Genomic DNA, 12,034 nt, shown 5'->3' with positions numbered 1-12,034 from the left:
GTTCCGTGTAAAGGTATAGAATGAAAGGATCCTTCCACGTACGGACAAGATTTGATCAAGGACTGCAGGTCGACCATCCTCTATTAATGGGAAAAATTTCCGATCCCCCATCATCTCCTCAATAAGAGCCCTGTCATGGAAAGAATGTTCTGGCGTTAAGGTTTCCAGAAGGCTGACACTTTTGGGATCAAGCACCTCGGGTGAGTTTCCTCTCAGGATTTTGGACCACTGGCCGTGCATTCGAGTGAAGTAGTTCATGAGCTCCTAAGAAGACTTAGCATGCATTAGAGTACTTGAACAGCCATATACCTCAGGACACTGGACACAAAGCCACCGACTTGGATATGAGAGCTTAAGAAACTGCCACAACCCCAAAAAAGGGAGCAAACTATCCACTACCCTACACAATCAGGTGTAATTTGTCTCCAGCCGCTTTAGCTCGTACTGGGTGTTTTTATTAAGGCCGTCCACGCAATTTGAGCTCGCCATCAGCATTGCGTTGCAACTGATAATGGCGAATGTTTCGATATATGACTCCATCGCAATGATTTTGAGCATTCGGGTGCTCATCTTCTATTGCCTGCTGCAGGTCGGGTGGAAGTACTATAATTAATGCACACAAATACTGCAGGTCTGGATGCTTCTTACTGTCACTGTAGATCCGTGCAATCCACCATTTATCCTAAGGAACCTTTCTGCAGCAAGCAATTGATGTCTTCCCTATAAAACAATAGTCTTCTCACCCTCCTGGAGTTTTAGAAAATGAGGCTCGTGCTCCCCATGTAGGACACGCTCTGATAAACCTTGCCGACGCAGGCATTGCTGTAGAATATCCTTTGAGAGGAGGACCTTTACATGGTTATTAGGATCAAGCCGCTGACAACCCTCTGACTCAAAGATTTGTAAAAGAGCCTGGACGTGATTTTCATGAATTGTTCGGACACCTGGTATAATGTGTTCAAAGTCTAAGTTATCGAGGGAAATTTTTGCAACTCCCCCTAAAAGGGGTTAATTGTTCAGGAAATGTGCTAGAATCCATGGTTGAAGGAGAATAAATTTTTCGGACAGTAACTTTTTAAGGATATCAAATGTTAGGGAGCGTTAATCTTTGAAGGACAATGATTTTAGGCCATGTGAAAATTGGTATGGCCTTAAATTTCTCTATTATAAAAGTTTAGTAGGTGAAAAAATTAAGGGCCAGGTGAAATTGAAGAGGTCTAAAATAAGGTGATAAAAAATCAGGGAGCACTTAATATTCTGGAATCTTGGTGTTAGGAGTTAGTGATAAGAAATGTGCTTTGTAGCCTTTTAGCCCTTGCTACTTTGTGACAGGTCACTAGCCTAATGAGGCAAAATAGCTGACCATATAATCTGACAGGAAACTACAGGTTAGGGCGGTCGAAGTGCCCTGTAGCTTTAGATACACCTAATTAGCTTGGTGACCTGTCCCGTCCGTGGTCATCTGACATGCCATTCTACATGCGAGAAGCTAGCACATTAGGCCGCATATACATTCAATCATGTGAACACCTAAAACTGATATCATTCTTAAAACTAACAGTAAATATTCTGCCTTCTTCTTACAGCCTAACACGCTTTGGAAGACTAGTATTAGACACACTCCCCTTCCTCTTATGCAGACTTAACTTGCTCTGGCGAGGGCAACCAAGACAGTAAATCTGCCTTGGTGTATTATGATTAGACCTACTAAAGTGCCTATCCAGTCCCTGCTGCTTCTCAAACCATGTCAGAGTCTGGGGAAATCCGCTAATCTTCCACGAGGCGCCGTTCTTGGCACATACAGATATAATTATTTGATTATCTGGATGCTGTACCATGAAAGTGACATCCTCTTGAAATTAATGGCATATTTAGTAGATACCCTGTCCTAAATCACAGATTGACAGAGTTCCAGACTGTGTTGCAAATTTGATTTCTGGAGAAATCAAGATGGATAGTGCACTAGCAACTTTGCTATAGTCCCCGTGGCAGTGTATTGAACCCTCACAGTAGTAGACACTAGAATCATATCTGACCGGACAGTCTAACTCAAAGTAGAAGGATAATACTAACAGAATAATTGCCGCCTCAGTCAAGCTTTGATTTTCTGACTGGGAGTGTGCATAATATCTCTGCAGCTGAATGCTCCCGGTATCGTCCAGTCGAATGGCACGGGACAGCTTTGTGTTTAGCCTTAAAAGCTCTTCGTTTGCCTTTGTGGCACCTTTAAGATGGAGGAAGTGAAACTGTCCATCTGGAAAGAGATTGAATGAGTTAAGAAGACGTGACCGAGAATTTCTTAATATTGAATGCTTTGGTTCCTCCCCGGTCCCCAATGAGATGGCAACATCCGTGACAGTATTTGGCCACAGTCGACTTGCCTCCCAGGTCGCGAGCTCAGTTGGATTGGGAAATCCGAGCGCCCTGTCCCAGAAATCACCTGCATCCATCGTCACAGGCCTGAAGAAACTAGGAAATAGTAGAGAGGTCCTTTAAAATCGGGGGTCAACTTACATTGGGGCTGATGAGGCTGCCCGAGCACTGTTAGGTTAGCAGGAAAGCTTGCACTTAAACAGATTACTCACACTTCCCATAGTAATGGCTCTTTCTCAATCTCTTTTGGTCTGATGGCTATGTAGCTAGTGTCCTAAATCGCGGAGCTGGCTCAATGACCTCATGTTGTATCAGGCTCGTGCCGTTGTAGTTGGTGAAGATAGTTGGTAGACTTCCATGAGACATAGCAGTTACAGCGGCACGGGTTCTGCGCCAAACAAAGGAGAGAGCACTAGCACGTGAACGTTGAACTGGGAAAGGCGATCCTCGTTAACGGCAGAGTTGCGAGACAGCCCAAAGGCGACGAGAACATGGTGGACATCAATCTCCAACAGACGACGAGCGACACGGTTCAACATGGTGTTGACTTCAAGACGAAAAGCACGGGGGGAGAATGACGACGGTAGCTGAAGGCCTCTTCAAAAGCGATGAGGGCGACATGAAGGTGACGGAGGTCGAGTTCATTGATTGCGACAAAAACAGCAGTGTTATTGGCGTTTTGAGGAATGTTGAGAGGCTGCAGCAGAGCGCGGTACTCTGCCAACACGGAGGGGTGGACAGCGCGGAGAACAGCACCAGAGGATTGGACGGCAGACATGGTCACTAGACAGTTAGTAATGGACAAGATGATAGACGTCAACTTGTAAGTTACCGTCGTGGAGAGAGCTGGGAGAAAAAGGAGAAGAGAGGAGGAACACCTTAGGAGGCGAAGAGGTAATTATACACCACAGAACGACCCGGGAGGCGCTAGCGTTAAGCGAGAAGTTGCAACGAGAACGTGGCGTCCCATTGGCTATGTCTAGGCGAGCAAAGGGTTCAGAGAAGCAGACTATGAGTTGATGGAATAGTGAACAACTTTGTATACAAATTTGTATGTGAAGTTATTCATTACTTCTCAGGTCTGGAGGCTATCCGTGCCTTCCAGCGCACCCACCGCCTTCGTCTTATGGGTGCGCCACGCATTTTTCGTAGTCACGCATTTTTCATAGTTTTCAAAATTTTAAAGTCTTTTAACCCATACAGCCGCATAACATGTCTAATCCTTATAAAGATTATAAAACCTAATTAAGCGAAGCCGTTGCTATCGCCCTATCTAAAGAAAAACCAAACATCGCGGAAATTACGCGAGAATTCGCGGTGTCTAGCACGACTATGCAAAGCTGGATTAAAAAAGCAAAAATATTAATAACTCCCATTATAATAAAGAAAAATACCCTACAGCTGTATTAGGAGAAGGCCTTGGTTAACTAGATTATAAAAATACAAGCTTGGAACCTCCCGCCCACTGCTTTTATTATAAAGGCGTGGGCAAACCAGGCGCTTGCCCGCGCGGGGTCTCCGGATAAGAAGGTCAGTAAAATATGGCCATATTAATTTAAAAAGCGCGTACCAGCACACCTAGGCCTTGCGCTGGTGAAGTAAAGGACCAAAAAATTAAGATATATCTAAGTAAAAGATACAGGGCTTCTAGAGCACTGGTATTATTAGCTAGAAGTTCTTCTCCACGGTGTTCTTGCCTACCTTGTATATAACTTTAATAAATACGGATTTTAACCAGGCCAGGGGCGGGCTTGCAAGGTTTTTAGTAAATTAAACTGCCCTAATCTTGCAAAGGGCAAGCGAGGTAAAAATATCACTATGGTGGAGTATATTTACGCTAATAGTTGGCTTATAAATTTATTCTTTATCTTTAAAGCAAGCGGAAGTTATATAAAGTGCTAGTATTAAGGCAGCAAGGCCTTACCAGCTAGTATTATTACTATAATCTTACTAAATAAATGGATATTAAATAAACTCGCGCTTGGCTAGCTAATTTAATTTAACCGGGCTATAAAAAAGCGTATATAAATAAATAAAAAGTGCTACTTAATATTTAACAGCCACGGCTTGCACTTTATACTTAAATTCTTATAATACTGCGAGGATAATAATATTATTCCCTTTGGATTCCTTCCTTATTTAACTCACCTTTGCCAGCCGCTTGACGGAAAGCCGTTTCTTAATTATAAGCAACAATTCCGGCTTCTAAATAATAACTTATTATTCTAGGGTAATAGGCCGTACAGGAAGACTAAATTCCTAGAAGTTATTATACTAGTACGCGCGAAGGCATTCTTACAGCAAATTATTTAAGAAGTGTTTAGGGATCACGGAATCTAGCTAGTTAATAAAGTGTAAATTATTAAGCAGCTTTATAATAAGCTGGTAATCCCTAATATATTTATACCGGAGCTCCGCAGGAGTTATACACCACCTTTATTACTATCCTCCAGCGTTAAGAATAGTCCTTTAGTAATAATTAACGCGCTTATAAGAAATTAGGCAAAGATTATAAAGGATGTTACTAATATCTTAGATAAGGCAAGGCGGAATTTAATCAAGATTTTTTAACACCAGATATTAAAGCTGGAGGAGTTACAGATAACGCAGGAAGTAATTTATAAAATACACGCCGTGCAAGAGCCTTAACACTGGAATTATACTAGGTGTTAAGTTAAACTGCTATCCCAAAACAGGATTATAAAGGTTCGCGATGTAATTTAGTTAATTAGTAATTATAAAGCCAAAGATCACGCGGCGGAGGAGAGGAAGCTGGCAAAGCAATTTAAAAAAGTTTATAAATATAAGCCCACCCAGCGCCCGCAGGAGAATATTTAGCAGGTAATTAAGAATAAGAAACATGTTATAAAGGTAAAAGAAGACTTTTAAATTAATAAATAATTATATTTATTATTGTATAGCCTTGAATTTCAAAAAACTACAAAAAATGCGTGACTACGAAAAATGCGTGGCGCACCCATAAGACGAAGGCGGTGGGTGCGCTGGAAGGCACGGATACAGGCCGAACCACACTCGAAAAGCGGACATCTTACCTCTTTCGGCCTGATTGGCGGGGGGCCGGGGGCTATGGGGTCCTCCCCGACCTTGAATGCCTGGAAGCCTCAGACCAATAGACCTTCGGAGACTGACGGCTGCCTAAGGCATCTAATATCCCATCCCAGCCCTGAGCTCTCGCTTGGAGGCACCCCTTATTAGGCCTCCTATCCCCTCGCCCTATTCAGTCATCTATCTATTCATTTTCATTCTACAGACGGAGGTAGCTAGTGCAATATAGTGGCTGCTCCTTACAGTAAGCTGCTTCTACTTGAACTCCCCAGTCAGGACTAACAACGTCGTGGGACATATCGCGAGGTTTAGAGAAGTTTATATAACGTTCAGATTCATATCGGCCATGTGCAGCTATCTATCAAATAATATAGAGAATTAGAATACTCACAACTCCAATGATCTCTTTTTCCCACGGTGAGGTTTAAAGCAGTGAACATCTTCGAGCTGATATACCAACTCAGCAAATGATGCATGGTCCTCTGTACATGCAGGGTGACGGCAATGGAACTTTCCATCTAGGCCTGCAAGATAAGAATCGACATGATTATACTAGTCACCGTTCTGTGTGTACTGAGCCATCTGTTGTATGGGGCCCAAGCTTGCATTCCCCAGGCAGAAAGGGCACCAACCAGGCTTGACTGGAAAATTTCGAAAAAATATTGGATTGCAGCGAAGTAGGCGAGATGGATCATTGAGATGTCCTTGACAGTGTGAATACCAAGAATTTATCATGAAACCACTTACCACACTCCTAGCAGAGCTCTGCGAAATTCTCGCTACCTAAGAGCCTTAGATTCTTTTGATAGCACTTATATAGGTGTAGCAATCTGCGATGGGGGTAATAACTGAAAGGCTTAGCAAGAATTGCGATGTTACTATCAGGATACTTACTTAAAGATTGGTTTTCCATATATATGATCAGCACCAACAGGTTGCAAGCATGGTCGATAGGAAACAGGCTGGTGTTGACTGCAGATTTTTTTTAATGCCATCAAAGCATCCCTTCCAGCGGTACATCTGCTTGATGACTTAGTCGGCAAGACCTGAGCAAGAATGTTCCGCTCCGGCATAACTTGTTGGTAATAGTGAAAGAGGGTTTGCTTATGAATTGTTCTATTTTGATTAGTTTCTTGTAGCCCATGTTGTCGCTTAAGCTCCTTAATATGTAGCTTATCCATTTGGCCCTGGGTTTACCGCTGTTGCGCCTGGATATCGCGTATGGCTTGCGGGCTATCTGTCATATTGAGCTGAGTTCTTAGAGCCATGAGCGTTTCATCCAAGCGCGATGATATCCGTTGGTTCCCGAAATTCAAACTCTACCTTAGCCAGAGGGGATTGCCACAGGTTCAGGTTATAGTGAATACCCATACTGCGGCGGTTTTGAGTATGCTCATGACAGATGGGAATATCCAGAAAGCTAGCAGGGCCATCCACCTCACAGACAGGGTGTGCGTATGATTGACCAAAAGTTCTTGGATCAACATGTGACACATGCTTCATTCAGGCTGTCTGCGAATACTTCTTGTCTTTAGAAGGGTGAGCTGCTGACCAAAGGAAGAGGAACACATTACTTACCTGTCTCCATAAGTGCCCACCGGCGACATGCCCGAGCAGTAATACTTTCGTCATATCCACTTCTAGTCCCAAGGTTCACGAACTCTTTCCCAAAAGCATCTGCACCATTTGCCTTTCCAAAAGACAATTGGATATCCAGCTCATGCGCTGGCCTAAACAGCGCGATCTCCATGATATCCTTTTTGAACTGAATTTTGAAGATGACCTGGTTTTCTTGAGAGCATAGTTCACCCACAGCGATGGACTCCAGATGTGCAAGGAGTTCTGCGCATGATCTGTAATCACGAAAGGCTCGGTCCGCAGAAAAGAGTGGGAGCATGAATAAAACAAGGTTAAAAAAGAGAGGAACCTCCTCCTTATAGACCTTATATAATGCATGAATGGGAGGCTCCCATTGGTTCTTTAGCCAGCACTCCTTTACATATTCCCAAGAATAAGTTAGAACTAATATTGGGTTGCCCTTAATTAGTTCTACTGTGAGGATAAAATGCTATAAGCTGTTAGCCAGGAGGACAACCAAGCCTTTAAAAACAGACCTTGTAGCAAGCTGCCATCGCACTAGCCTTAATGCAAGTATCCTCAAGTTCTTCCTCCTCAGCAATCACTTTCTCCAGGGCATTTAATCGACAAGCTGTTGACTCATGTACCTCTCCAGTGCGAGCTGAAGTAAAACAGTATACTAACATTAACACTGTAAGTTGTATTTAAGAGCGTTTAGGAAGTGTACAGCGGTATTTTTCAAAGTCTTGGCACCAGAGCTGCGCGAGGAGTATAGTTAGATTATTTAGAGACAGGCCATCTCTGGACATTGTAGCATCTAAAAGTGGAATCTTTGTTCTTAACACTAATCTCAAATACTTTTTACAGTAAGCCTAAGCCATCTAACAGAGTAAGCAAAAACATACCTCCTTTACTATGGCTCACATGCTATTAGGAACTAAATAGCCCCGTTCCCGAGCCAGGGCTGTCTTAAATTTGCGGTCAAACCCAAGACTAATCAATATGTTGGGTATTCTTTAAGCCTGCCTGGAGTGTTTCGTGCGTAAACCTCTAGGAATACTTTGTAAGTTTGGATATCTGGTGGAAAGCAGGTCCTAGGGTGTAGTGAAGGAAACCTGAGTAGTATGTTAGACATAAGGAAGGCGATAAGGGCATGGAGACTTATACTTGTCAAAAATAATAAGAGCTCTTTCATATCTGTTGGTTGTTCGAGGGAGAACAGCTCGTTGAATTTCTTTATTATCATGGTCATCAAGGTTAACAACAAAATTAAATTTTCCGGTCAGGTTGTGTGCCATGGTATATACCCAGTGCTTTTTAGTTACTCTGATCCTCGTGGGAGCCATTTTGCGCATTTGTAATATTTTAGCTTCAGGTGCAGAGTATTGATGCCTGAAGATGGCGCGCTGGCCGGCGGCAAAGCGGCCACAGAAAGTATGGCGGCCTGGGTGAGCTCTGACATAGACCTGCTGTTGTATGTTTTTGTTTTTTAACCTTTCACGGCCTGAACGTAGGGCAGATGATGACGGTCCGCAGTAAGCAACTTCCACGGCGGGAAAGGAATCTGTAAAGGCGGCTCGGGTATTACCATAAAGGTGGAAATTGACAATCTGTACGTTGTTTAGGAGTTAGCAGTGTTATACTCTAATGTAGTTTCAGTTTGATACAGGGGCGATGATAGGGATGGATAGATTAAGAAAGCCGATATGTACAGCCGCACGGGGGGCTGGCCCTACCGGACAACAAACTAATAGCCAGAGCCGTGGTAGAATAAACTTTTGGTCAATCAACCTTCGATTATATCAAGTACCCTCATAATCATTGTCACTCGGGATACGAACCGGGACATGGTGATGTTGGCGCCTGGCGGACCAAGACTGCTATCGGGCGTACAAGCACCCTGCAGGAACGACAAAAATCATTGACGAAAGGTAGGAATATGGATATAATATATTGAAAGATTCTATCTGCCTACGGCGCATCTCCTGCTTGTCTCTGATCAACACGGTAACTGACTTCCTCGCAAACCTCAGTGCTTGGTGCGTTGGGGGTGTACCGCATCCTCTCGGTTCCTGATCGTGCCATCCCCAATTTTCAATTCATCACCCTCTCGGAGAGTCGGAGTCTCTATACCGTGCGCGGAGTGTGTGGATCCTTCCGATATTGAGCCGCCGGGCCTGGCCCCTCGGAAGCCAGATCGGTGGCGCAAGGTTGATCGGTATACGCCACGGAAACGGAATGGTGTTTCCCGCTCGCTGGGGGCGAAAGCCTACTAAATTTTCCGGGGTCCCACCAGAGCATCATGCCATTGTATTTGTTAGTGTTGTTACCGTAGAAGCCGAGGCCGGGTTGGCATTGTCGGCACTTACAGTACAAGACTGCCGGGCCGGTCGGCTGATGGTTCCTACGACGCTACGTACTCCAAGTCTCGAATACGCAGTACGATCTACAAGCCAAGCCGCAAGTGCCTTGAAAAGGTCAACACCACGAGCCGCCAGTTTCATATGGTACATACTGTACCGAGGTAGCCAGCATCCAGAGCCTAGACCGCCAGATGGCGAACCGCTCTCGTAACACGCTGGGTCTCCTACTCCGTACGGTACGGCAGAGTGGCTCGGGGCCCCCCACCACACGGCAGCGATCATCGAGCGATCAATCCCTGAGCGCGATGTTGTCCGCGTTCGGGCTTCCAATCATTGACCCGGCGATCCGTGGCTTCGGCACTGGACATCCATGGCAACCATCAAAGCGAGACAATAATTACCAAGAAAGCAAAGAGCCACAGGCCAAATTCATGCTCGTGCTCCGGGGGAGTAGCTATGGTAGCTTGGCGCCAACGCGGGCGTCCACAAGGGCAGGTGAGGCGAGAGTAAACCCCCTTGAGTGACGCAGTAAACTGACAAAGACATTGTCGGGTAATGGCTACGGAGATTGCCCGAGGATATATTGCCTCGCACCGTTGTCCGACGAATTAAGGTTCGATATACTCCATACTCCGTAGCTCGTGGTGGGACCGCTGCGTGTGGGTATGTATTCATTTTAGTCCTAGGTTGGCACCGTTCACTTTAGCTCACCTTAGTTGGTTTCAGGTTGAGAGAAGTAGCTACATTGTTCTTGTCGTATATTGGTCACCCTTAAACATCTATTAAGTAAGTCTAGCCCTAGTCTAGAAAGAAGACAAATCTATTTGTATAGTACAACAAGTTAAAACCTCAAAAAGGACACCTACACGAAGACGTTCTCCTGGAGGTACTCAATTTCCACCTCTCGATAATCATCGCGCGCAACATACCCCAGACGCGGATAATCCGTATCAAAGACCAAGTTAGTCGCGTTCCCAGGCAAATACTTTGGCCAGGATAGACTCGCACCGGCAAAGTTCGGATCAAGATCGTGCATGAAGTGCACCCACATCTTGCTCATGAGATCCGCCAACGCCACGTACGAGGCAGGCTTGCCCGCAAACGGGTCCGCCGCGTATCCCACGCCCTGCACGTTATTAAAGACGAACGCGACCTCCTGGAAATGCGTCGCGCCGTAGATGGGCGAGGGGAGGCCGTTGACCAGCACGTTCCACAAATAGCTGTATACGGGGATACCGGCTTCCGCGTAGGTCTCCACCAGCATTCTGCGACCGGCGTGCTGCTGGTAGTCGCCGGCGAAGGCGGACACGCGCTTGAATTGCAGGCCGTAGGGGTCCGCGGGGGGAATGCCGGTGTAAGCGAGGGGAATGCCAACGCTGGGATCGTTGGGGTACAGCGCTGAAATGGCGTTGATCTGGTCCGCGGACATGCCCTGGCTGACTAGCCAGGATTTGAACTGAGTATCGTTGCTGATGCCCTGCTGCGCGTATCCGGTGCCCTCGTCGAAGTTGTTGCCGGCCAGGAGAGGGACACGGGCGAACTTGCCCTCGCGCAGGAGAACGCTTCCCTGCGCGGTGATGAAGTCGTCGTCGATGACGGCGCTGATCGTGGGCGCTGTGACGTTCAGTGAGCTTGTGCTGTTGAAGATGTCGTTGAGGGTTGTCCAGGGGAGCTCGCGCAGACAGTCCAGTCGATCGCTGGCATGAGCGCATCCGGTCTTCTTGACCAATGCGTTGAAGTACGGCTGCCATCCACTAGCATTAGTGAACCTTGCGACGGGGCTGCCACTCTCAAGGACGGCAGCGCGGAATAGCCCGTCGTGCTCTCCGTCATATGCGACCAGCTGCATCCCCAGGGACCGGGCGCCGGCAGACTCGCCCCAGACGGTGACCTTGTCCGGGTCACCACCGAAGGCGGCGATATTGTCGCGCAGCCATTGCAGGGCCAGACGTTGGTCCCTGAAGCCGATGTTCCCGGCGTCGGCGTCTTGCAGTTCCTGGCTGAAGAGGAAGCCCCAGAGTGAGAGGCGGTAGTTGATCGAGACCGCGACGATGGGCTTGTTTTCGGCGACGGACTGCTCGACGACGTAGCTGAGGTTGTAGCGCGGGTCTCGGGAGCCGCCGTTTACGTAGCTCTGTGAGGTGGTTAGTAAGGGTAGAGAGACAACTATTGTAAAGACTTATGGTAATCAAGGAAGGGGTGATAACTCACTCCGCCATGCACCCAGACACCAACAGGGAGGTCATCGCCAGCCTGCACGCCAGCCGGACGGACAACATTAAGAGTCAAACAGTCCTCATCAACAGGACTACCCAGGGCCTCAGTATCGTCACCGTATCCAATGCACATCCAGCCGTACTCGGTGGCGTTCCGGGGTTCATCAAACGACTCGCTCAGTGGCTGAGGTGCGGCGAACCGCAGGCGACCAACGGGTGGCTGTGCATAAGGAATACCGAGAAAAAAGTCCTGGGCATAGTCCCGGTTGTGCAAACCCACGTAGGTCCCGTTGTCGAGATCGACAGTGGGAGCGCCGACGCTGGGACGACAAGCCGAGGCCTGGACCAGGGTCGAGCCCGAGGCGAGGGCCAAGAGGAGAGTTCGAGGAAGAGAAAGCATTTGAGTTTTTCTCGGTTCGAAGGATGGCTGGCACTGCG

General features: G+C 46.7%; 2 protein-coding genes across 2 annotated transcripts; both read right to left on the bottom strand.

Moving 5' to 3' along the window:
- Nucleotides 1-5,826: 5,826 nt before the first annotated feature.
- BDW74DRAFT_170858 (uncharacterized protein) lies at nucleotides 5,827-8,315 on the bottom strand (the record flags this gene model as incomplete). The annotated part of the gene is made up of 11 exons (XM_073727224.1): nucleotides 5,827-5,963; nucleotides 6,072-6,181; nucleotides 6,334-6,626; nucleotides 6,763-6,913; nucleotides 6,962-6,968; nucleotides 7,018-7,507; nucleotides 7,554-7,708; nucleotides 7,745-7,866; nucleotides 7,942-7,985; nucleotides 8,066-8,111; nucleotides 8,185-8,315. 11 exons carry the CDS (start codon nucleotides 8,313-8,315, stop codon nucleotides 5,827-5,829), a joined length of 1,686 nt encoding a protein of 561 aa, XP_073579207.1.
- Nucleotides 8,316-10,242: 1,927 nt separating this feature from the next.
- On the bottom strand, nucleotides 10,243-11,996 carry BDW74DRAFT_188301 (uncharacterized protein; the record flags this gene model as incomplete). The annotated part of the gene is made up of 2 exons (XM_073731687.1): nucleotides 10,243-11,514; nucleotides 11,592-11,996. The coding sequence occupies 2 exons, from the start codon at nucleotides 11,994-11,996 to the stop codon at nucleotides 10,243-10,245; spliced, it is 1,677 nt and encodes a 558-aa protein (XP_073579206.1).
- Nucleotides 11,997-12,034: the final 38 nt, after the last annotated feature.

Source organism: Aspergillus multicolor (genome assembly GCF_047715735.1).
Source record: "Aspergillus multicolor strain CBS 133.54 unplaced genomic scaffold BDW74scaffold_38, whole genome shotgun sequence".
Classification (NCBI taxonomy): domain Eukaryota; kingdom Fungi; phylum Ascomycota; class Eurotiomycetes; order Eurotiales; family Aspergillaceae; genus Aspergillus; species Aspergillus multicolor.
Note: the sequence above shows the minus strand (reverse complement) of the source record. Positions and strands in the feature narration are given on the sequence as shown.